The sequence below is a fragment of the Phycodurus eques genome, chromosome 2 (genome assembly GCF_024500275.1).
Source record: "Phycodurus eques isolate BA_2022a chromosome 2, UOR_Pequ_1.1, whole genome shotgun sequence".
Classification (NCBI taxonomy): Eukaryota; Metazoa; Chordata; class Actinopteri; order Syngnathiformes; family Syngnathidae; genus Phycodurus; species Phycodurus eques.
Window position 1 is genome coordinate 33021390 of NC_084526.1, and position 23449 is coordinate 33044838.

The 23449-nt window shown below is 41.3% G+C and overlaps 1 protein-coding gene across 8 annotated transcripts in view; it reads right to left on the reverse strand.

Annotated features, from left to right (window-relative positions):
• The window catches only part of myo9aa (myosin IXAa), a 153069-nt gene that overhangs the window by 110824 nt on the left and 18796 nt on the right, over nt 1–23449 (reverse strand). For all 8 annotated transcript variants that reach the window (XM_061670378.1, XM_061670381.1, XM_061670377.1 and 5 more), the window contains one exon: nt 5664–6620. In XM_061670378.1, coding sequence (XP_061526362.1) covers nt 5664–6539 — 876 coding nt within the window. In that variant the 5' untranslated portion in view covers nt 6540–6620. The remainder of the gene's footprint in view (nt 1–5663; nt 6621–23449) is intronic.

Below are 23449 nucleotides of genomic sequence, written 5' to 3' on the forward strand. Positions count from 1 at the left end.
TGATGCCATATAAACATGTCATATGTCACGTCACGTTTTTCAAAGTGCATGTAAACTTAAATGTTTCTTTTCTCTTAGGAACCATCAAGTTTTTTGTTTGTTTGTTTTTTTTAAACCTGTCCTGTTCATATTACAGAATGGTGGATCTGTATGCCTTTGTGCTGGAAAAACAGTTTGAAATACTCCACTTATTTTAAATTATTCTCATGTTTATTGAAACCGGACAGAAAAGGGCTTTAGGGGACAGACAGAGGGATGGGGATAGCCACAGCAGAACAACAAAATACAAATACAGACTTGTAATTTTCAATGTATTTGTATTCAAATATGACAAATATCAAATATGAAATATATTTTGATTTTAAAATACAACCCCAATTCCAATGAAGTTGGGACGTTGTGTTCAATAAAAACAGAATACAATGCTTTGCGAATCATGTTCAAAGTAGATTTAATTGAATACACACCAAAGACAAGATATTTAATGTTCAAACTGTTCAACTTTATTGTTTTTAGCAAATAATCATTAACTTAGAATTACAGGGCTGCAACATGTTCCAAAAAAGCTGGGACAGGTGGAAAAGAAGTGAGACAGTTGAGGAATGCTCATCAAACACCGCACTCATATGCTGCCATCTAAGCAACGTCTTTTTCATGGACACCCCTGCTTATTTCAGCAAGACAATGCCAAACCACATTCTGCATGTGTTATAACAGCGTGGCTTTGTAGTAAAAGAGTGCGGGTACTATACTGGCCTGCCTGGAGTCCAGACCTGTCTCCCATTGAAAATGTGTGGCGCATTATGAAGCGTAAAATACGACAACGCAGACAACGGACTGTTGAACAGCTGAAACTGTACATCAAGCAAGAATGGGAAAGAATTCCACCTACAAAGCTTCAACAATTAGTGTCCTCAGTTCCCAAACATTTATTGGATGTTGTTAAAAGAAAAGGTGATGTAACACAGTGGTAAACATGACCCTGTCCCAGCTTTTTTGGAACATGTTGCAGCCATAAAATTTAAGTTAATGATTATTTGTTAAAAACAATAAAGTTGATCAGTTTGAACATTAAATATCTTGTCTTTGTAGTGTATTCAATTAAATATAGGGTGAACATGATTTGCAAATCATTGCATTCTGTTTTTATTTATTTTTAACTCAACGTCCCAACTTCATTGGAATTGGGGTTGTATGTGACATGTTATTTCGGTAGTTTTATTTCGGTGAAAAAGTATTTCAGTCCGAAACCGAAAATTGACTTTATGCCTATTTCCGGCTGGAATATTTTGCCGGCCGAAGATTTCGGTACATCGCTAATACATACATCAGGCATATGTATGTGCATACATACAGTAAATGCATACAATATCAACTCCAGGACCATTTTTTTAATTTTTAAAGTGCTACTCTTGAAGCCCAAAGACTCAAAAAGCAAACTTCCACATTTATTGACTTTATGGGAGTTCAACACGAGAGTAGAATGATAACTGCTATGACGTAATGATGTGCTCTGTGAAGTCATTCAGCAGCTCACAAAAATAGCGTTTTCAGCACTGAACAATCATTAATGATCATAAAAACTGCTACACTGATATTGAAGCTGTCTGCAAACGACTGCTCTTTAGCTAGAACTAGGTCTGCCTAATGTTCTGCATCTTTTAAAAGACGATTGTTTAAAAATCAGTCACACGTACAACATGAGAGAAAGCAGCAGTCTCATGTGTGGAGGAGTGACTGCATTCTTAAACTCATCCAAACATCCTATGGAACCACAAGACATTCCACACGATGTAAAGTAGCGTATAAAGTCACAGGAATGTAGGTTCATTCAGTCACATCTGACTGGAAGGTGAACAATACTGTAAGGCCTAAACAGGTTCAAGGTTTGTGACATTATGCTTAGAGACTTCATCTTCATACAGCAGGCTTAACACATGCCAGTCGTAAGGTAAGAAAAAAACAGTATCTTAATTGCACCAAATCCTCTCCTAACAGCAATAAGATAACCATCCACAACTAAAACACATGGATTATGTAGGTTCTGACAAAAATTTTAAGACAATTTCGTCACCTTCAGCAACAGCTTTATTAACTGAAACACTTGAGTGACAAGGCCCATCAGTCTTGGCTGACATCCAATAGCTCGTGTAAGAGAGATATCATCTATCAAGAGATTTTAAAAATGTGTCTCTGCAGGGTTTTAGGCTTCAGGGACGTTTTCCCTGCAAGTCAAAAAGAGTACTTTTTCCTTAGAAGATAATAAAGACAGTTATCTTTAAAATCAGATGATCAAAAGCTTCAGTAAATGATCCCTTAATATGGTACAAATAAACTATACGTTTTCCTCAAAACATCAAACCTAAACCAGTTTAGGAATCCTTTAAAATGGCATTTTATAGAAATGCATAAAATACCATGAAATAACTCAGCATATTGACTATGAAATTAAATGATCAGAAAGACCTGGTATACAATCCAACCAAATGCATATGCACAATGAAAGCTAATTTAATGTTTGTAGACGATTATCTACAGGAGCTTCCGTCCACTTAAACACCTAAAATCAGTGACCCAAATGAGAGAGCAGTCAAAATTATACTCCAGATACTAACACGAATTCATGTTTTCAGTAGAATGTGATAAATAAAATGGAGACAATATGATCCATCTGCTATTTAAGATTAATGTACTGTCTGTAGTTGGTGTGTCAGATACAGCAACGATCTCACCATGCTTAATGAATGAAGAGCATTTAAGAGTAAGTCCTGTATGTCAATGAGGTAATGTTGCCAGTCATTCCTCTCATCCTCCTTTCTCTGCAGTAGCACCACATCTCCTGTCTTGGCATCAATCAACCCGTGGGCTGATTTGCAATCTAACTCTGGAGACACACTGGTGAAGGGCATTTTTGTGAAGTGTTTGCTGAACTGACTCTATGTATAATATATTGTATATTAGTCAGTGAAGGACAATAGCTATGTAACAAAAAGACTTCACTACTGATACCACAATCATTTTAAAACGGCGAATTGTGACAAAATCAAAGCACCCAAACTATTTCTGCTCGATACTGGGAACATTTTTCCATCACTGGTTGCCAGATTAAGAAGTACCCTCATGCATGTCTGTCTTTCAGAATACTGCCATGTTCTTTGAGACTAAATCAAGTGTAAATAGCTGGTGGTCAGGTGATGTGACTATGAGCGATACGACCCTTTATAAAATTCAGCAATACTTTTGACGATATGCAACACGTATTTGCTTTTCTTTGTGCATACAGTTTAAGACAGTGTTGCACAAGCTTCAAGAATTCAGTTGATGTCAAATACTATGGTGTGTGTTTAAGTGACAAGAAGAAAAAGAATATGAGTGGAATGTTTTGAGAGATATGAAAACAACCGGTTTCCTTTACAACCTTCGACTGGGCCACTACCGCAGCTACCCTGAAACAGTCTTCATCTGTGCTGCAATCACAAAAGCAAGAATCTACTAGTCTAACCACTGACTGGTTGCCCACAGACAGAGCTCCTGTGTGCACTACATAATCCCCACACAGATGGACTCGAGTGCAATAAACTAGGGTTCACACAATTCAACACCAAGCAAGCCAAAAGGCAGGTGGGGATAAGCAGAGTTGTACAACTCTGTTTAAAAATCCACTTAAAGCCTGAACATTCACAGCAAAGCCCCATGAATATACTATACAATGTCTGGAAAAAGAAAAAAGCCCATGTAAAAGTGTATAGTAAGAGATCTCATAGATCAATTTTTATCTGGCCAATCAATTGAAACAGCCAATACACTAAAGCCTGGATCAGACTACATGATTTTTTTTTTTTCCCCACGATGCACTATGACAGACTACTGCCATAAAATCTTGCTGTGTCTCAGTCACTGGCAACATTACACGCCATGTATTACGATATCCCATCTTTTACAATCATTGGGCTACATCTTGTAAAAAAGGAATAAATGTGTATGGTGTGATGCACCGGAGAGGATGTTTTGAGCTGCTTATTTATATGGCGAGCTTGACATTATGTTCACATACTTTTAATAATGCTAGCACAGGCAACATAACGTTATGTAGCTAGCTAGTGCTAGCACAAATGTTTTTTTATGTAAACATGCTGGCGTTCTGTCGATTCATGCGCTAAAGTTTCAGAAAACATTGATTTGTGTGTGCGTGAATAAATGTTGACAACAGCGTGTAAGGGATGCAACATGTTTTTTTTTTCGTTCGCGACCGTTTCGTTCAGAAGAACAAATCTTTTTAGTGAACGAACTGAACTGAGTGATTCGTTCAGGGGAGGGACTTTAGTGAACTGAGTGATTCGCTCAGTGAATTGATGTACTGGAGAACTGAAGAGTGATTCAATCAGTGTACTGGTGTATTGAAGAAGTGAAGAGTGATTCGTTCAGGGGAGGGACTAAAGTGAACTGAGTGATTCATTCAGTGAACTGGTGTAATGAGGAACTGAAGAGTGATTCGTTCCGTGAATGAATCTTTTGAACGAAGCAACATATTCACCGAAGGACTATGCATTATTGTTGTCATGTATTATAAACTAGGAAAGGCGGGGAGATTATTTAAAAAATATATATATTTTTAAAAATTTTAAATAAATAAAAAATAAAACTTCGGCTAAATTATCACCTACCTCTAAAGCTAAAAGTTATCCCTGCGAGGATGATCACTCATCAGTACGTTCACTGCATAGTAGGTCGTTCCTTGCGTAAACGAATCACTCATCGTATTAGTACATTGCTCCTTAGCGGATCATAAAAGAATAAGTTCAATGAACGAACTCGTGTCGAAAGGGATCGCGAACGATAAGTTCAACAAACGAATCACTCTTCAATTCAATTCTTCAATTCCTCAGTACACCAATTCACTGAACGAATCACTCAGTTCACTTCAGTCCCTCCCCCGCCTGCACAGCACTGCCTGATGCTGGCTGCTCATTGGTCATTCGCCGAAGTGAGTGACAAAGATGGTGAATCGTAAATCACTTGGCAGTACTTTTAATGACGTCCCGCCCCCGCTTGCACACTGGCTGCTCATTGGTCATTCGCCGAAGATTCAGGAGTGAGTGACAGAACGCTTCAACAGTTCCGTTTCCGCTCCCAGCCGACTCGCCGCACGGCGGTGGCCAAGCTAAAAGAACGAATCATTTCATAAACTGATTCGGTTCAGTTCATTCACTAAAAAGATGCGTTCTTCTGAACGAAATGTTTGCAACCGAAACAACACTAGCAACGTGCCGGTTGCAATAGGTAATCCTATTAGTCGACATTAAGGCACCATGTTGGAGGGTTGTCGTTCATATGTTGCACTACACTGAAGATATATTTATTAAACAAAAACAAAAACAAAAAAAACAAAAAAACAAAAAAATCAAACATTCTAGAATTTTTATTTTTATATAGTAGGGTTATAATATAGCCAAATTAATAGTCGTGGATTATGTCACACTACATATTTTGTCGTTGCTGTCGTGGCATTAGTTAACAGTAGATAGAAAAGCCAAGCCAAGACTGAAAGAACACGTTCTAGTGTTGCTCTTACTTTCAGTAATGTGCTTATGAAATGCTTCTATTTTTTAATTATTATTGTAATTTTTTTTTTTTTTTTTTTTTTTTTTTTTTTTTAAACTTACCTCTAATACTGGACCTGCCCCCAAGATTATCTGCTCCACTCCACTGGCAAAACCTTTCTGGCTGAGCGCAGTCAGATGATGAATAAGAAAGTTTGTGCTTTGCGTCTTGCCAGAGCCGCTTTCCCCAGATATAACAATGCACTGATTCCTCTGTCTCTGCAGCATTGCATGGTAAGCAACATCAGCTACTGCGTAGATGTGAGGTTCTAAATCTCCCAGTGAATGATTGTCATACATCTTCACATATTTGGGATTGTATATGGGCAGAAATCTGAAGGGGTTAATGACAATGAGGATGCTCCCAACATAGGTGTAGATCTTTTCCTGGCGGAAGCGTGAGCGCAGGTTGTCCAGCAGCGAGCGCTCATTGAGCTCCAGTAGACGACATAAATCGGCATGATCACCTTGGGATTCGGGCTGTGGTAATAATCCACGTTCCACCATGCGCCTGCGCTCCTCTGTGACTTGCAGCCACATCTGAAGGCTGCCGCCATAGTAAATTGAACCATCCAGGTTCTTCAGCCGTAGAAGGAAGCGGTAATCTTCGCCTCCAGATAGAGAGCGATGCTCTAGTGCCACACGGGGCCAGAGCATCATTCTCTGCACGGGACAATCGCTGGGGTTGAGAATCCATTCTTCTCCACCAAACTCTTTCACCTCTGCCAGAACATAACACTTGGTACGGTCCAGGTGGAGTCGGTCAATGACACGTTCGATGGTATTAGCAGCTGAGCTAGTCTTTTGGGCACTGATCGGACAGTAGATGGTGCCTTCAGCCAGGGTGCCTGGGTAGATGCGCACAGTGAATTCTGAGTTCTCAAATCGCTGCTGCCGTCCCAGAGTGCCCCTGCCGCCAACGCCATCGCGAGCACTCATGGCGGAGGAGGGGTTCCCATTAGCAGCTGTCAGGCCGTCCTTCACACCGCAGTAGAAGTCACCGACTTCAAGTCATTACCACTGTAAAAGAAGAGCAAGTCAAAAATCACATTGGATAAATACATTTCACAATGGTACTTTCATTATAATGCGACATTGTCTTCAGGGTGCACACACCAGCCAACATATACAAAAATAAAAATCAAACAGTGGCAGGAAATATTTTGTCTATAATGTGACTGCAATCACCAAGCACTGAAGCTGTTGCAATCTGAAATTTGATGGCTGATGACAAAAAGATTGCACATGCTGTTATGTAATGTGGCCAAATTATTTTGTTGGAGCGCAACATGCACACTTACTGCATAGGGGATGACAAAGGAAAAGTCCCCAGGATCTACAGGATTATCATTAACACACATCCTTACTCCCAAGTGTACATATAAAGCTGCCCTCCTCTTTAGTGAGCATACAATCATGCTATTCACAAGTTTCTCTGCAATACATAGCAGAGAGGATGCATGCAGGCAGCCAGGAGAGATATACTCTGCCGTGCACTGCTTTATTATCACAGCACAAACATTTGCCATGTGAGTCAATGTAATCAATGCAATCCCACTGAGAAGTCATAGTGCCTTTCTTTTAGTCATTTCAATTCTGTATTCCCTTTTTGCTGTAATTGGCTGGCAAACAGTCCAGGGTGTACCCCACCTTTGAGTACTAGCGGTATAGAAAATTGATGGCTATTCCCATTAACTACATTGACCTTAGTATTGAACTGATGTTCTAGAGCAGTGTTTCTCAACAATGGGTCAAAGAAGTAGTAGTAGTAGTATCAATGTGACAACATGGAGAGATGGCTCAAATAAAAAAAAACACCACCTGTTTTGGATGAGACAGAAAAAAAAGAAATCTGGCCACTGGAAAAGTAAAAACAGACCTCAAAATGAAACGTGATGTTTGTATTTACAGCAACTGATTTGGACCCTCAGGGCCACAAAGGCAGCAGCATCTAATCCCCAGGCACCAATCATCAGTGTGCAAGACTGCTGACTTCTTCATGCGAAAACTGTTCGAGTTTAGGGGGGCACAAAATCACATGCGTGCGGCAAGTCACACTTCAGAAACTTCCCTCCATGCTTCTAACAAGGTAGCTTTGCTGGTCACCAAAGCCATAGGCCAAGGCTGCAATGCAATTTAAAATGCAGTTTTCCGTAGGTGGAGGGGCTGTCCTCAGAGTCAAACTTTTGCAGGGAGTTCATGAACGCAAAAAGGTTGAGAACCACTGCTCCCGAGAATGTTGTTTAAAAGGCATAAACTAAAATGTGTGCTTGCTGGCTAAATGTCAGCCTATTATAGAATTCCTAAAACAACCAACTGACATGCATAGAACTCAGCTCTATTTTCAGAATGTGTAACTCAATTTCCATTACCATTGTACAAACTCAAGCAGGGAAAATGAATCAGGGTCTTATAGAGTACAATTATTGTGGCCAATAAAATCTTCACCCTTGTCTGGTCCTTTCCTGTTCTCCTGAATCTGACCTCTTTTCTGTCAACTTTGTAACTTTGAAATGATATGGAGTCCTACTGATACCACCTGACCATCATCCTTCTGGCCTCCCATACATAGGGCACTCAATCCATCCACAACTGCAAGGCTGAACCCATACAAATATGACCCAAAGGGCATGTGGGTGTCAATGTGTTTATCTATCTGTGCATGTGTGTACACGGCTGAAACAGATGGTCAGCCTGCTGCTTAAAAGATGGGGGGATTTGGGCCATGTTGGCGGCCTCTGTGTTAACCATCACAAGAGGACAATCAACTAATGGGCGTTTCCAGCAAGACACCAGCACCACTGTGAATCACTGCACACCCTTTTAAAGGTGTAGCAATCTTAACTTCTAAACTTATGACCATGAAGTAATGAAAAATTGTCTGTATTAAAAAAATAATAATAAATGAAAAAATATTAAAAAACATTCTGGCATTTGGCAAATAGAAATCATTTTGGTAATCCTAATTCACCGAAAACAGAAAAAGTTTAGTCTCATTCGCCACATGAGCTGTTGAATGAGAAAAGCATAATAAAGAGGACTGTTAAAATATAAAATTCTAACTGAACCAAGAAATGTATTGTTCATTTCGTGATTAAACACCTGTTGTAAATTTTGCCTTCCAGTTCATTCTGAGAGAAGAGCAAGTTGTGCAAAATCTAATGAAACATTCAACAGTTGGAAATGTGCATTCAAAAGTTTAATGAAGGTCAAATTAAGTTAATCTGTAAAGGTTATAGTCCATTTTAAATTCATCCTGAAATGTCACTAGAAAGCGAAATATACATACATTTTTGTGAGGAGTGTCTGTTGTTAACAGAAATGATCGCCCGGGAGAGGATGGCTAACTTACATTCGATAATCCTTTCTTATTAACGATTTATTAATTTGAGAATATAAACATAAAACTGGGAGAAAAAGGTTTCAGATGAATCACAATGTTACCATACTGTTTTTAATCATATTGAAAATCTCTCGAGTTTTATAGCTCTGCCCCTACCAACTTGTTTTCAGACTTAAAAATAGCCCCAAGTATGTATACTGGAAGAAGTGATGAGGCAGAAGGGGCACAGACGGGGGAATGCTGAAGTGAACTCTTGTTGTCCCTGTTCCCGACTCCCTCCGAAGACTCACACAGACCTGGTAACACTGATTGAGCAGCAAACTTGAGTTATCCGTCTTAAAATAATCTGTTTCGAAGAAACATTTCCCAAGGCATACAGCAACACACCTCCCTCTGGCATGACCAACCTCCACTCTCAGAAAGTTATGATGTCATACTTCAAATTGAGAACATTTTTGCTTTGAGGTTTTCTGAATTTAGTTAGGGCGGCACGGTGATTGACTGGTTAGAGCATCAGCCTCATAGGACCTGGGTTCAATCCCCGGCCCCACCTGTGTGGAGTTTGCATGTTCTCGCCGTGCCTGCATGGGTTTTCTCCGGGCATTCCGGTTTCCTCCCACATTCCAAAAACATGCATTAATTGGAGACTCTAAATTGCCCGTAGGTGTGAATGTGAGTGCGGCTGGTTGTTTGTTTCTATGTGCCCTGCGATTGGCTTGCAAACAGTTCAGGGTGTATCCCGCCTCCTGCCCGATGACAGCTGGGATAGGCTGCAGCACGCCCGCGACCCTAGTGAGGAGAAGCGGCTCAGAAAATGGATGGATGGATGGATGGATGAATTTAGTTAGGTTTGATGCTTCTGGATTAATCTATGTGTTCTGGGATCTGCTATATAAGCCCTATGCGGGGGAGAATACTTCATTATGGGATATGTATTATTATTATGTATTATAAAAAAAGATGAGCGAAAAAATTTTAAACAATATCAATCATCTAAAAGTTGGTTCTCACTGAGGAGTTGCGTGCTCTTCCACCAGCTACTACAAAAACAAAAATCAGATCGAGAATTTTTTCTAAAATAAGGACTACAAGCTTTTAGATTTGTTTCCTAATATAACAAGTAAAAGCTCCTCTCAAATGTTTTTGTACCCTGGGTTATATTTGTTTCTTCTGAAATAAAAGTGTGCCCTTACCTTTCTTTAGTGGCATCTATTGCCATGCATTTAAGGAAGGTGCTAATTATGGCAGAAAGATACAGCACAGATCAGAAGCAAAGAGGGTAAAGATAGCCATAGTGTTATGCAGCATACATGCCACACAGAAACCCCCCCCCCCCCCCCAATGTAATAGTTAGACTGGCTTCAAAAACACACCCAACCCCCTCACTGCACAAGCAGCGGAAATTGTACTTCAGACATAAATCACATTCAGTCCAACGTCATAAAAACAACTGTAAACTCACAACCTGCGGCTTTAAAGAGAATATGCTTTGATTTAACATATGGTAGATAGACTGTGAGGACTAAAATAAAACCTCGACAAATACAGTGTACGTGGAGGACAGGGCAGTATGTTAACAGAAAGAGTGTACCACAAAGCATCCACCAAGTCACTCCAATTAGGACTTTGAAGCTTTAAAAAAATAAAGAGTTTAGTCTCATTGCTAAACACACATTCGAACGTCAGCAACTCAATATCTACCGTAATTTCTTGTGTACAATGTGCATTCCCCCCCCCCCCAAATTGTCAAGGCTCCAGCACGCCCGCGACCCTAGTGAGGAGAAGCGGCTCAGAAAATTGATGGATGGATGGATGGATTATAACCATCTGTGATGTATGAGATGATCACGGACTTCCTTTGCCACAGATACCCCTCACGCTGTCCAGCTGCCTTGTGTCAACTGTCGAGACCTTCAGGTTCCTGGGAATTGCAGTCTCTCAGGACCTGAAGTGGGCGATCAACATCAACTCCGTCCTCAAAAAGGCCCAGCAGAGGATGTACTTCCTGCGGCTTCTGAGAAAGCACGGCCTGCCACAGGAGCTGCTGAGGCAGTTCTACACAACGGTCATCGAATCAGTCCTGTGTTCTTCCATTACAGGATGGTTTGGTGCTGCTACAAAAAAGGAAACACTCCCACTGCAACGGACAATCAAAACTGTTGAAAAGATTGTCGGGAGCCCTCTACCCACCCTTGAGGACTTGCACGCTGCCAGAACTAAGACAAGAGCGTGCAAAATCCTCTCAGACCCTCCACAGCAGGTTTTCCAGCTCCTTCCCTCAGGTCTGTGCTACCGATCAATGCAAACTAGAACTCGCAGACATTCCAACAGCTTCTTCCCTCTTGCAATCAACTTCTTAAACAGCTAACCTACAATTCCATTGCAACATGATGCCAATTTTTTTTTTTTGTCTTGAGTTTGTCGTCATATTTCTGTCGGGCCAATTGTACATTACTCACTGTAGTTTGTCTCGCCACGCTGCACTATTTGCATATCTGTTGTTGACCAATACTGGCCACTCATGCCAGAGTAGCATATGCCCCACTTGCACACTGATTGAGGAGTATCTGCAACATTTGCACAATCAACATTGTCCCAGATTATCGCACTACTAGTTACTTTAAACTGCATACATTCCTTGAAGTCTTGGCGCCCTTTGCACAATGGTCATTGCACCGGACTATTTCTATATTAGTCATTCAAACTGCTATAAGTGCGAGAGGACACTGCATCTTTTTGCACAATTGTCAAAAAAATAAATAAATAATTACAATAAAAAAATAAATTGTACCGGCATTACCAGATAACGAGCAACCCTTTATTGCTCAGTGACTATTTTTGTCAATGTCTTTATGTCTCAAAAGTGTTCTCTGCCAATTGACTGTCTGTTGTCGTACTAGAGGGGCTCCAACTACTGGAGACAAATTCTTTGTGTGTTTTTTTTTGGACATGGCAAATAAAGATGACTCTGATTATGATATTTGACTGATTCTGTCTTTTGTCTTTGTGTTTTGTCATGAAAATATTTACATATTAGCTGCAAGGTGAATTAAATCTTTCTTCCTCTCTCTAAATGTGTTCACCTGTTCAGCACACTTTGAGACTGGTAGACTTCAGTGAAGAAATACCCTCACAATACAGTTGTTCAGCTGGAGTTCCAAAGATTTGCAAGGTCACCTGAGTGATGAGGCGAGGACGAGCACCAACACATTTGACTAACACACACACAAACATCTTTACTTTTGTGTCTGTTCCCAAATGTACCAGTGTAATATAAGTCTACAGTCTCAAAGAAATAGCTCACCTTCAGCCTGGAGGCAACACTGCTGTTCTCAGACAGAGGCCTTCACCTTGTCAACCAAAGAGTTACAATTCTAACTTGTTGTCTCTAGGTAAACTATTAGGGTGCTATTATAACTGGAAAAATAAATAAAAATAAACACCAAATTACACAAACAAAAGAAAAATCAAGCATTGATGCTCAGAGTTAACGGTTCAAAAGGAACCAATTTGCTGTGTTGTTATAGACAAATTTAACCTGAATTTGTACAGTGAGTAATCCCTTTTATAGTCTTTAAATCGATCCGCATCGGTGAAAAGAAGACTCAATGATGATTTTCAATCTTCAATAGGGCTGTCAACAATACGTGGTTGAGAGGGTTGATTCTTTCCCACACTGTTAAATTGCGTGTAACATGAGGATATGGCAGAGAAGCACACTTCACCCTGTATTTAACTTGAGATGAATGGCCATGTATGACACTCACTTGGGAAAATGGAAAACTTTTTTTGTTTTGGCATGTCTAGTCAAAAAAAATGTAATTAATTAATTTTAAAAAAATCACTTCCTAAATGCAACCTCAGTTGTGTATTGTCAAAAGATCATCTTTGTGCTGGCATTGCTAGGCCACAGTGCAAAACAAGAATATAAATCTATGGAAGCCAGCAAAGACAAACAGGACTGTGTTAAACATCAGAACATTTGACATTCATATTTGATATGAAAAGTTCCCAACACTGTGCAGCTGGGTTACATCTACCTTTACTCCTCTCTAATCTAATTCAGCAAGATTTTCCACTGATGAAGCAATACAGAAGAATGAGTCTGGCTGAACTGGGGAAGGAGTGGAGGAAAGGCTTCTTTTTTTTCCCCTCTGCCATACAGCCAAGTATATATATTAAATTATATTAAATTTTCACCTTTGTTTGTACTTTCAAACAACTGCATTTTTGTAGAAATTTAAAGCTGTGTGGTACTGGCTGAGCGACTGGTGACAGCAGCAGAGCAGGTAGAATGGGAGGACTGATCAGTAGAGTGGTGCAACTGATAAGAAATTAGCTATTATTATTATCAAGTGAGAGAGCGGGTCCTGACTGTTTGTGCCTATGCACCAAACAGCAGTTCAGAGTACCCACCCTTTTTGGAGTCTTTGGAGGGGGGTGCTGGAGAGGGCTCCTCCTGGGGACTCCATCGTTCTGCTGGGGGACTTCAATGCTCACGTGTACAATGACAGTGAGACCTGGAAGGGCGTGGTTGGGAGGAACGGCCTCCCCCCCACAATCAGAACCCGAGCAGTGTTCTGTTATTGCACTTCTGTGCTCATCACGGATTGTCCATAATGAACACCATGTTCAAGCATAAGGGTGTCCACACGTGCACTTTGCACCAGGACACCCAAGGTCGCAGTTCGATGATCGACTTTGTGGTCGTGTCATCGGACTTGCGGCCGCATGTCTTGGACACTTGGGTGAAGAGAGGGGCGGAGTGGTCATCTGATCACCCCCTGGTGGTGAGTTGGCTCCGATGGTGGGGGAAGATGCCGGTCCGACGTGGCAGGCCCAAACGTATTGTGAGGGTCTGCTGGGAATGTCTGGCATAATTCCCTGTCAGAAGGAGTTTCAACTCCCACCTCCGACAGAACTTTGCTCATGTTCCGGGGGAGGCGGGGGACATCGAGTCCGATTGGACCATGTTCCACGCCTCCATTGCTGAGGTGGCCGACCGTAGCTGTGGCAGTAAGGTGGTCGGTGTCTGTCAAGCTGAAGAAGGAGTCCTATTGGGCTGTTTTGGCCGGTGGGACTCCTGATCCAGCTGATGGGTACCGGCTGGTAAAGCGGAATGCGGCTTTGGTGGTCGTTGAAGCAAAAACTCGAGTATGGGAGGAGTTCGGTGAGGCCATGGAGAAATACTTCCGGACAGCTTCGAGGAAATTTTGGTCCACCATCCGGCGTCTCAGGAGAGGAAAGCAGTGCACCACCAACACTGTGTATAGTGGGGATGGGGCGCTGCTGACCTCGACTCGGGACGTTGTGAGTCGGTGGGGAGAATACTTCGAAGACCTCCTCAATTCCACCGACACGCCTTCCCATGAGGAAGCAGAGTGTGTGTTCTCTGAGGCTGGCTCTCCTATCTCTGGGTTTGAGGTCTCCGAGGTGGTTAAAAAGCTCCTTGGTGGCAAGGCCCCGGGGTGGATGAGATTCGCCCAGATTTCCTAAAGGCTCTGGATGTTGTGGGGCTGTCCTGGTTGACACGCTTCTGCAACATTGCGTGGACATCGGGGACAGTGCCTCTGGATTGGCAGACTGGGGTGGTGGTCCCCCTGTTCCAACTACAGGGGGATCACACTCCTCAGCCTCCCTGGTAAGGTCTATTCAGGGGTGTTGGAGAGGAGGGTCCGTCAGGAAGTTGAATCTCAGATTTAGGAGGAGCAGTGCGGTTTTCGTCCTGGCCGTGGAACAGCTCTACACCCTCGGGCAGGGTCCTCGAGGGTGCATGGGAGTTCGCCCAACCCGTGTACATGTGTTTTGTGGACTTGGCGTTCAACCATGTCCCTCGGGGAGTCCTGTGGAGGGTGCTTCGGGAATATGGGGTACCGAAGCCCCTGATACGGACTGTTCGGTTCCTGTATGACCGGAGTCAGAGTTTGGTCCCCATATCCGGCAGTAAGTCGGACTCATTCCCAGTGAGGGTTGGACTCCGCCAAGGCTGCCCTTTGTCACCGATTCTGTTCATAACTTTTATGGACAGAATTTCAAGGCGCAGCCAAAGCGTAGAGGGGGTCCGGTTTGGTGGCCTCAGTATTGCATCTCTGCAGATGATGTGGTTCTGTTGGCTTCATCAAGCTGTGATCTCCAACTCTCACTGGAGCAGTTTGCAGCCAAGTGTGAAGCCGCTGGGATGAGAATCAGCACCTACAAATATGAGACCATGGTCCTCAGTCGGAAAAGGGTGGCGTGCCCTCTCCAGGTCGGGGATGAGATCCTGCCCCAAGTGGAGGAGTTCAAGTATATTGGGGTCTTGTTCACGAGTGAGGGAAGAATGGAACGGGAGATCAACAGGCGGATCGGTGCAGCGTCTCCAGTGATGCGGACTTTGTATTGGTCCATTATGGTAAAGAAGGAGCTAAGCCGAAAGGCGACGCTCTCAATTTACCGGTGGATCTACGTTCCTACCCTCACCGATTGTCACGAGAACAAGATCCCAGATACAAGCGGCCGAAGTGAGCTTCCTCCGTAGGGTGTCCGGGCTCTTAGAGATAGGGTGAGAAGCTTGGTCATCCGGGAGGCGCTCAGAGTATGTATGTATGTATGTATGAGTGTTTGTGTGTGTGTGTGTGTGTATATATATATATATCATTACCAGATTACGAGATAACTAGCAACCCTTTACTGCTCAGTGACTGTTTTTGTTTTTTTGTCAATGTCTTTATGTCTCAAAAGTGTTCTCTGTCAATTGACTGTCTGTTGTCGTACTGAAGCGGCTCCAACTACCGACAAATTCCTTGTGTTTTTTGGACATACTTGGCAAATAAAGATGATTCTGATAATTTGGGATATTGTTCAATTTCACAACAATCATTATGCTACAATTGTTAATAAATGATGGCTTCATTAGTTGTTATTAAAAAATATTTATTGCATCAACCTTGGAATGGCGGACGCATTTGCAGCAAAATGCCTGTACTTGCATGGTCTTTTTGTATTTCCTGTATCCACTATTGCTGCTGAAATGATGCAAACTTCTGTTAACTTAGCTTTTCTTATATATTTCAATTTATAGTTTTTTTTTGTCAATGTCTTTATGTCTCAAAAGTGTTTTCTGTCAATTGACTGTCTGTTGTTGTAGTAGAGCGGCTCCAACTATCGGAGACAAATTCCTTGTGTGTTTTTTTGGACATACTTGGCAAGTAAAGATGATTCTGATTTTCTCAAGTGTCACAGTCAATGGACCAAAATACATATGCACATACACACAAATACATTAACACCAATACACCACGCAGACAGTAATCAAACCCAGAGTCCAAATTTTAGAAGTAAATAAATGGGTCCCAGTCATGAGCCACTCCCCTTAATTGAGGCGTTACAGTGTGAGGCACTTACACTTTCTGTGGTTTACCTAACATAATCTGTGTGGGAACATTGTACGTATCTATACTGTACTGGAAAAATCAAAATACCAATTTTTTTACAAGTCGTCTGTTTTTTCAAAAACCTTTTTACCCCCAATTTTTTGACTAATGGGTGGAATATTCAATAGAATAATCAATTATAAAAGTATTTGATAGCCCAGATAGAGATCTACCTGGGCTCTTTTGGTTATAGTGATATTAAAAATCAGAAGAAAAAAAAATACAGAATGCTCCCTCAATTTGTGACAATACTCGGCAGGTCATTTCGTGATTATTGGATATCAATCAGAAGTCAAGACTGCTATGATAATGCAAGTGAATTAAATACTGTACATTCTGATGGCTTGCTTTCATCTCGTATTTGAAAACAGGCAATTGTTTTAAATGCATGAAGTCGGCCATGATGTTGTCCAATTGTTGCAATGTAGTGTCGCGTATGCTCATTCTTCCTAAACTAAATACAATTTTATTAAACTGATAACACTGTCTCTGGAGTTGCAACTTGTTGGAGGATGCAAGAATTGTAACAGAAAGACAAAGCTGTAGCAAATGGCTGAATCAAATATTTGATGTTACTAACACAAGACCCATTCCAAAATGCAAGGTCAATAGAAAAGCTTTTAATGGAATCTAATAAAAGGCAAGGAAGCACCAATAAATGTGTGTTGTTTCTCGGACACAAGTTAAATTCTATAATCATATAGACCCAGCAACAATTACACACATTTTGCTAGTGGGAAAATATCATCTAATGTGTCCAATTAAGATCCCAAGCCTGCTAGTGAAAACTTCTTTGAAAGAGCACTAAACAACTCTAAACTGCACCACTCCTTTGTTGTCATCATAGAAACCTCCACTTCCTGTGTCCACTCCCTGGAAAATGACAGAAACGCAGGGGGAGACAGGACGTACAGCTTGGAGGGCTTGAACAGAACAACAACAATACATATTTACCTTATTAGACAAACAATGACTTTTTTTGCAGGCCTACAGTATTTTTTTAAGATTAGAGGGTTACATAAAGGCAGTTTGTAGGAAAACAAGTCAAACTTCCCACTTTATAATAGTAGAATACAGAAAAAGGGTGAAATGTAAAAATTTCTCACAATGCAATAGACACCACTGTTATTTAGCCAATGTCACATGTCGAGTTTAGTGCCTTCACGACAACATTTATGGAAACAGTATGTTTGGTCATCTTGTTTGGAGTTTGAAAACTATTCTGGCTTCTGATACAGCTTCCGAAGAACATGTGGCATCTCTCTAGCATCCTCTTTACTGCTCTTCCCTCTTCAAACCTAATACTCTTACTTCAGTACTCGAATAAAAGGTGTTTGCAATGATGAAATTTAGGCCAACTTTGATACCACAGTAAACCCCCACTATTCGCGGGGGACAGGCACTAGACCCAACTGCGAATAGCAAAAATCTATGATTAATTGATGTTTAATTAATCAATTTTATTATATTTATTGCATCAACCTTGTCATGATGGTTGAGTTGCAGCAAAAATGTTTCTCTTGCATGCTATTGTTGTATTTCCTGTCCAGAGGTGGGTAGAGTAGCCAAACATTGCACTCAAGTAAGACAATAACGTGATCCAAGTAAAAGTAAAAAGTAGTCCTCCAAAAAATTACTTAAGAGTAAAAAGTACCAAGTGAAATAATTACAAGTACTGAGTCAATTGTGAGCAACTTCTGATTTTTTTAACCACAGCATGAACATCAATTTAAAAAAAAAAACGACTAAATAAAATGTGAATGTGCAAATTCTGATGTTGCTGTGTGTCTGTGTATATGTACATTCAAAACTACAACAAAACATCTGCAATTTACTGCACAGTGTTTTCTAAAGTTATAAGTGAGCTGAAATATCCACATTTAGGGAGACCGTGTCAGACAAATACCACAATACATGAAAGCGGTTGCTTTTGTTCGTCTAAATGTAAACAAGAGTCGCTCACCGTTGCCTTCATGGTAACGACGACCTTCCCAACCGAAACATCCCGTCCAATACAGGATGTCGTGATGACGTAAGGAGAAACCGCGACCTGCACCGCCTGACTGGTTAAACAACAACTTGGAGCGGGGTAGGGACATTTTAAAGAACATCGCTATGATAGAGGGCGCTGTTGAGCTCCTTAACGCGCTAAGCCAACACCTGTTCGCCAGGATTCCATGAGCCCACTAGCGGCTAATGACAGAGCCGTCCAACTCACCGTCAGCACACTGTGTGAGCTGCACAACACCTCACGACAACAATGACAATTTATCGAATCAGGAAAAACTATCATATCCATTTTATTTATCAACCGGTAAGCCGATATAGTAATTATCGTGACAGGCTTAATCACAACTCAGTCAACATTCAGCAAATATTAGCAACAAAAGCTAACCTAGCACTAACTAACAATTTTTTTTTCGGTAGCAATAGAATAAAACTGTATGTGTGTGTGTATACAAACACACGTCAGGAATTTAAACGGGAAGAGGTAGAAAAAAAATTGACAGATAAAGCTGAAAGGTATATTTTTGGATTATATTACTCAGGATTTTTTTGTTCCCTACACCACCAAATTGGTGTGGTCTATTTCAATAATTAATTAGATAACGAAAAAAAGATCAGGCGGCATAATGTCTTTCTAACTTCCCCCTTACTAATCATTGCCACTTCCTGGTCCACCACACTTGCCTCTTCTACTCTCCCTTCTCCCTCATTTTCCTCATTCATCAACTCCTCGAAGTATTCTTTCCATCTAGCTAGCACACTCCTGGCACCAGTCAACATATTTCCATCTCTATCCTTAATCACCCTAACCTGCTGCACATCCTTCCCATCTCTATCCCTCTGTCTGGCCAGCCTGTATAGATCATTTTCTCCTTCTTTAGTGTACAACCTGCCATACATGTCATCATATACCTCTTGTTTGGTCTTTGCCACCTCTACCTTTGCCCTGTGTCGCATCTCAATGTATTCCTTTCGCCTCTCCTCGGTCCTCTCAGTGTCCCACTTCTTCTTATCTAACCTTTTTCCTTGTATGCTTTCCTGTACTGTGGGGTTCCACCAACAAGTCCTTTCCTGCCAGAAGATACACCAAGTCCTCTCCTGCCCACCTCTCTGATCACCTTGGCTGCAGTGGTCCAGTCTTCTGGGAGCTCCTCCTGTCCACCGAGAGCCTGTCTCAACTCTTCCCAAAAAGCTACACAACACTCGTCCTGCCTCAGCTTCCACCACATGGTTCTCTTCTTTGCCTTTGTCTTCCTAATCTTCCTCCCCACCACCATCCTATGCTGTCTAGCCACACTCTCCCCTACCACTACCTTACAGTTTGTAACCTTCTTCACATTATATCATCTGCACAAGATGTAATCCACCTGCGTACTTCTACCTCCGCTCTTGCAGGTCACCCTATGTTCGTGCCTCTTCTGGAAAAAAAGTGTTCACTACAGCCATTTGCATCCTTGTTGCAAAGTCTGCCACCATCTGTCCCTCCAAGTTCCTTTCCTGGATGGCGTACTTACCAATCACTTCTTCATCACCCCTATTACCTTCACCAACATGTCCATTACAATCTGCACCAATTACGACTCTCTCTCTGTCTGGGATGCTCAGAACTACTTCGTCTAGCTCCTTCCAGAATTTCTCTTTCACCTCTAGGTCACATCCTACCTGTGGGGCATAGCCACTAATCACATTACACATAACACCCTCAATTTCAAGTTTCAGCCTCATCACTCGATCTGATACTCTTTTCACCTCCAAGACATTCTTAGCCAACTCTTCTTTTAAAATAACCCTGACTCCATTTCTCTTCCCATCTAGACCATGGTAAAATAATTTAAACCCTGCCCCTCAACTTCTAGCCTTACTGCCTTTCCACTTGGTCTCCTGGACACACAATATATCAACCTTTCTCCTCCTCATCATGTCAACCAACTCCCGAGATTTTCCTGTCATAGTCCCAACATTCAAAGTCCCCACATTCAGTTCTAGGCTCTGTGCTTTCCTCTTCTCTTTCTGCCAAAGAACCCGCTTTCCACCTCTTCTTCTTTGACTTCGACCCACAGTAGCTGAATTTCCAACGGCGCCCTGCAGGTTGACGGCGCCGGTGGCGGACGTTGTTAATCCGGCCACGACCGATCCGGTATGGAATTCTTTGGATGAACGCTCATATTTGTTTGGCAAAGTTTTAAGCCGGATGCCCTTCCTGACGCAACCCTCTGCATTTATCCGGGCTTGGGACCGGCCTACAGTTTGCACTGACTTGTGCCCCCCATAGGGCTGCATTTACAGACATTCACTCCTATGTTAAAAACCAGACCCACCTTTTGAGTTTAGCTTTTAAATAATTCTGACTCGGGCTGAACATATAATTATCATATTGATAAAGATATGAACATTCAAGATACTGATATTGCAAAATTAAAGCGTTTTGATTTTACATTACTTTCTATTTGTACGGTACTGTCATGCAAGGTTTCGAGGTTACACACGGCGCACAATGAACTTGTTTGTCCAGCAATGTAATAATTTGTCATCACACAGCACAAAAAGGCAGACCCAATTACCAAAACATTTATCATTTAAGAAGTGCTTTATCATACAAAGACAGTATTTACTGTAATTGGGACCTTGATAGACTGATACACTTTGGCACATTCCAACTTGCATTCAAATTCAGGTTACATCGCCACCATTGGAACGGAACTCAGTCATAAGCCAAGGGCAAAAAACGTGGACAAAATTGTTGGTACTCCTCTGTTGATTTTAAATGTAAAAACAATAACCAAAGAAAATTACAAATTGCTTCTGAATTATGGTTCAGCAGAATTATTTTAAAAAGAAACTCATGAAAGAGGCCTGGACAAAAATTATGGTATCTTGAGAAAAGATGGGAAATCATTTGACCAAAGGGACACGTTCAAACAAAGTGTGTCCTTTTTATTAGCATCACAGGTTACTTCAAACTTGTAATCTCTCAGTCGGCCTATTGAGAGGGTGACTGTGCTGTTTGGTGACATGTTGTGTACCACAGTAAACATGGACAGAGGAAGCAAATGAGAGAGTTGTCTCAGGACATTATAAAAATATAGACAAGCACATTAAAGGTAAAGGCTATAACGTCATCTCCAAGCAGCTTGACGTTCCTGTGACTTACAGTTGCACATATTATTCAGAAATTTAAGATCCATGGGACTGTAGACAACCTCCCTGGACGTGGCCACAGGAGGAAAACTGACGCCAAATTGAAGAGACGGATAATACGAATGGTAACAAAAGAGCCCAGAAAAAGATCCCAAGAAATTAAAGGTGAACTCCAAGGTCAAGGTACATCAGTGTCAGATCAGACCATCAATCGTTGTTTGAGCCAAAGTGGACTTTATGGGAAATGACCAAGGAGGACACCACTGTTGAAAATAAATCATAAAAAAGTGAGACTGGAATTTGCCAAACGGCATGTTGAAAAGCACAAAGCTTCTGGGAGAATGTCCTATGGACAGACAAAGAACACTGGAACGTTTTAGTCAGGCACATCAGCTCTATGTTCACAGATGCAAAAATGTAGCATACCAAGAAAAAAAAAAACACTGTCCCTACTGTGAAACATGGACGGGCTTTATAATGTTCTGGGGCTGCTTTGCTCCATCTGGCCCGGGGACCAGAATCTGTGCAGGGGACAATGAAATCTCAAAACTATCAAGGTATTCTCGAAAGAAATGTGCTGCCCAGTGTCAGAAAGCTTGGTCTCAGGCACAGGTCATGGGTCTTGGAACAGGATAGCGACCTAAGAATGGCTCGGAGCAAAACATTGAACTATTCTGAAGTGGCCTTCTATGAGCCCTGATCTAAATTGTATTGAAAATCTGTGGAAGGAGCTGAAACATGCCGTCTGGAGAAAGCAAACTTCAAACCTGACAGAACTGGAGCACTTTGCTCATTACGAGTGGGGCAAAATAACTCCTTAGAGGTTCAGAAGTCTCTTTGACAGTTACAAAAATCATGTGATTGCCTGAAAAGATTGTAAAACAAAATAAGTTAAGGTTACAATCATGTGTGTCCGGGCCTGTTTAATGTTTTTTCTTTTTTAATTTATTTTTTTAAATACTTCTCTTGAACCATATTTCAAAAGCAATATTCACTGGTTAATTTTTATTACATTTTAATTAATTATTACTTTTGTCAGATTCAAGTTATTTCTGTGACCACTCTGGGATTTTCTTTTATTTACAGTGGGGCACCAACAATTTTGTCCAAGTGTGTATATACATAGACACACTACAGAAACAGGTCTTCCAGGTGGCTTGGCCGTGACAACACCACTGTGGTAAGACATAAAGGACAATGTCAAGCCTCTTTTCAACTAATCAATATTATAAAACTTTGAAATGTTCGATCTCCAACAGGTGCTTAAAAACAGTATTTATGCTGTTATGATTTGTGACTACAATACACTAAGTTAAAAGCTGCTACAACAAATTTCTGCATACTGAGCTACGCAGCCAAACATGACTGAACTGTCACGTAGTGTGTGGGGCTTTGCAAATAGTTTTCAAAAGTGGCTGACCATTGGCCACTAATGCTGCGGAAATTTTAAATCTTAATCGCTGGGAAATGGTGTCTGCGGTTGTAACGGGCAATCAAAAATGCCATGTCATATTCCATGAGATTTCACATCAAAAATACATGTACTGGTATGAAGCAAGATCCAGCTGGCCGCCACCAAGCCGTACTAATACAATATGTATAAATTGTGTTACACTTAACTAATTTTATAATTTCATATGTACCTGTGGCTAAAAAGCAAAGCGTGAAGAATCGTTGTCACTAAAATGCACGTTTAGTCAATGAATGGAGCGATCATTGCCAACAGCCTCTCAAATATCCACACTATTTCTCACCCGTTTCCTCTCTTTGTATTATAATATTGTTACGGTGGCCAGAGCAATCCTCTTCTCCGTTGACAATCGCGCCATATGTTGTTTTTGGTTCAATTTTTTAAAAAAATTAAAAAAGAAAGTGCAGTAGGCATTATGTGGCGCCAAGAAACATTGTTTCCTGATAGAACACAAAGTCGCAGTTGGCCTGTTGCAGCA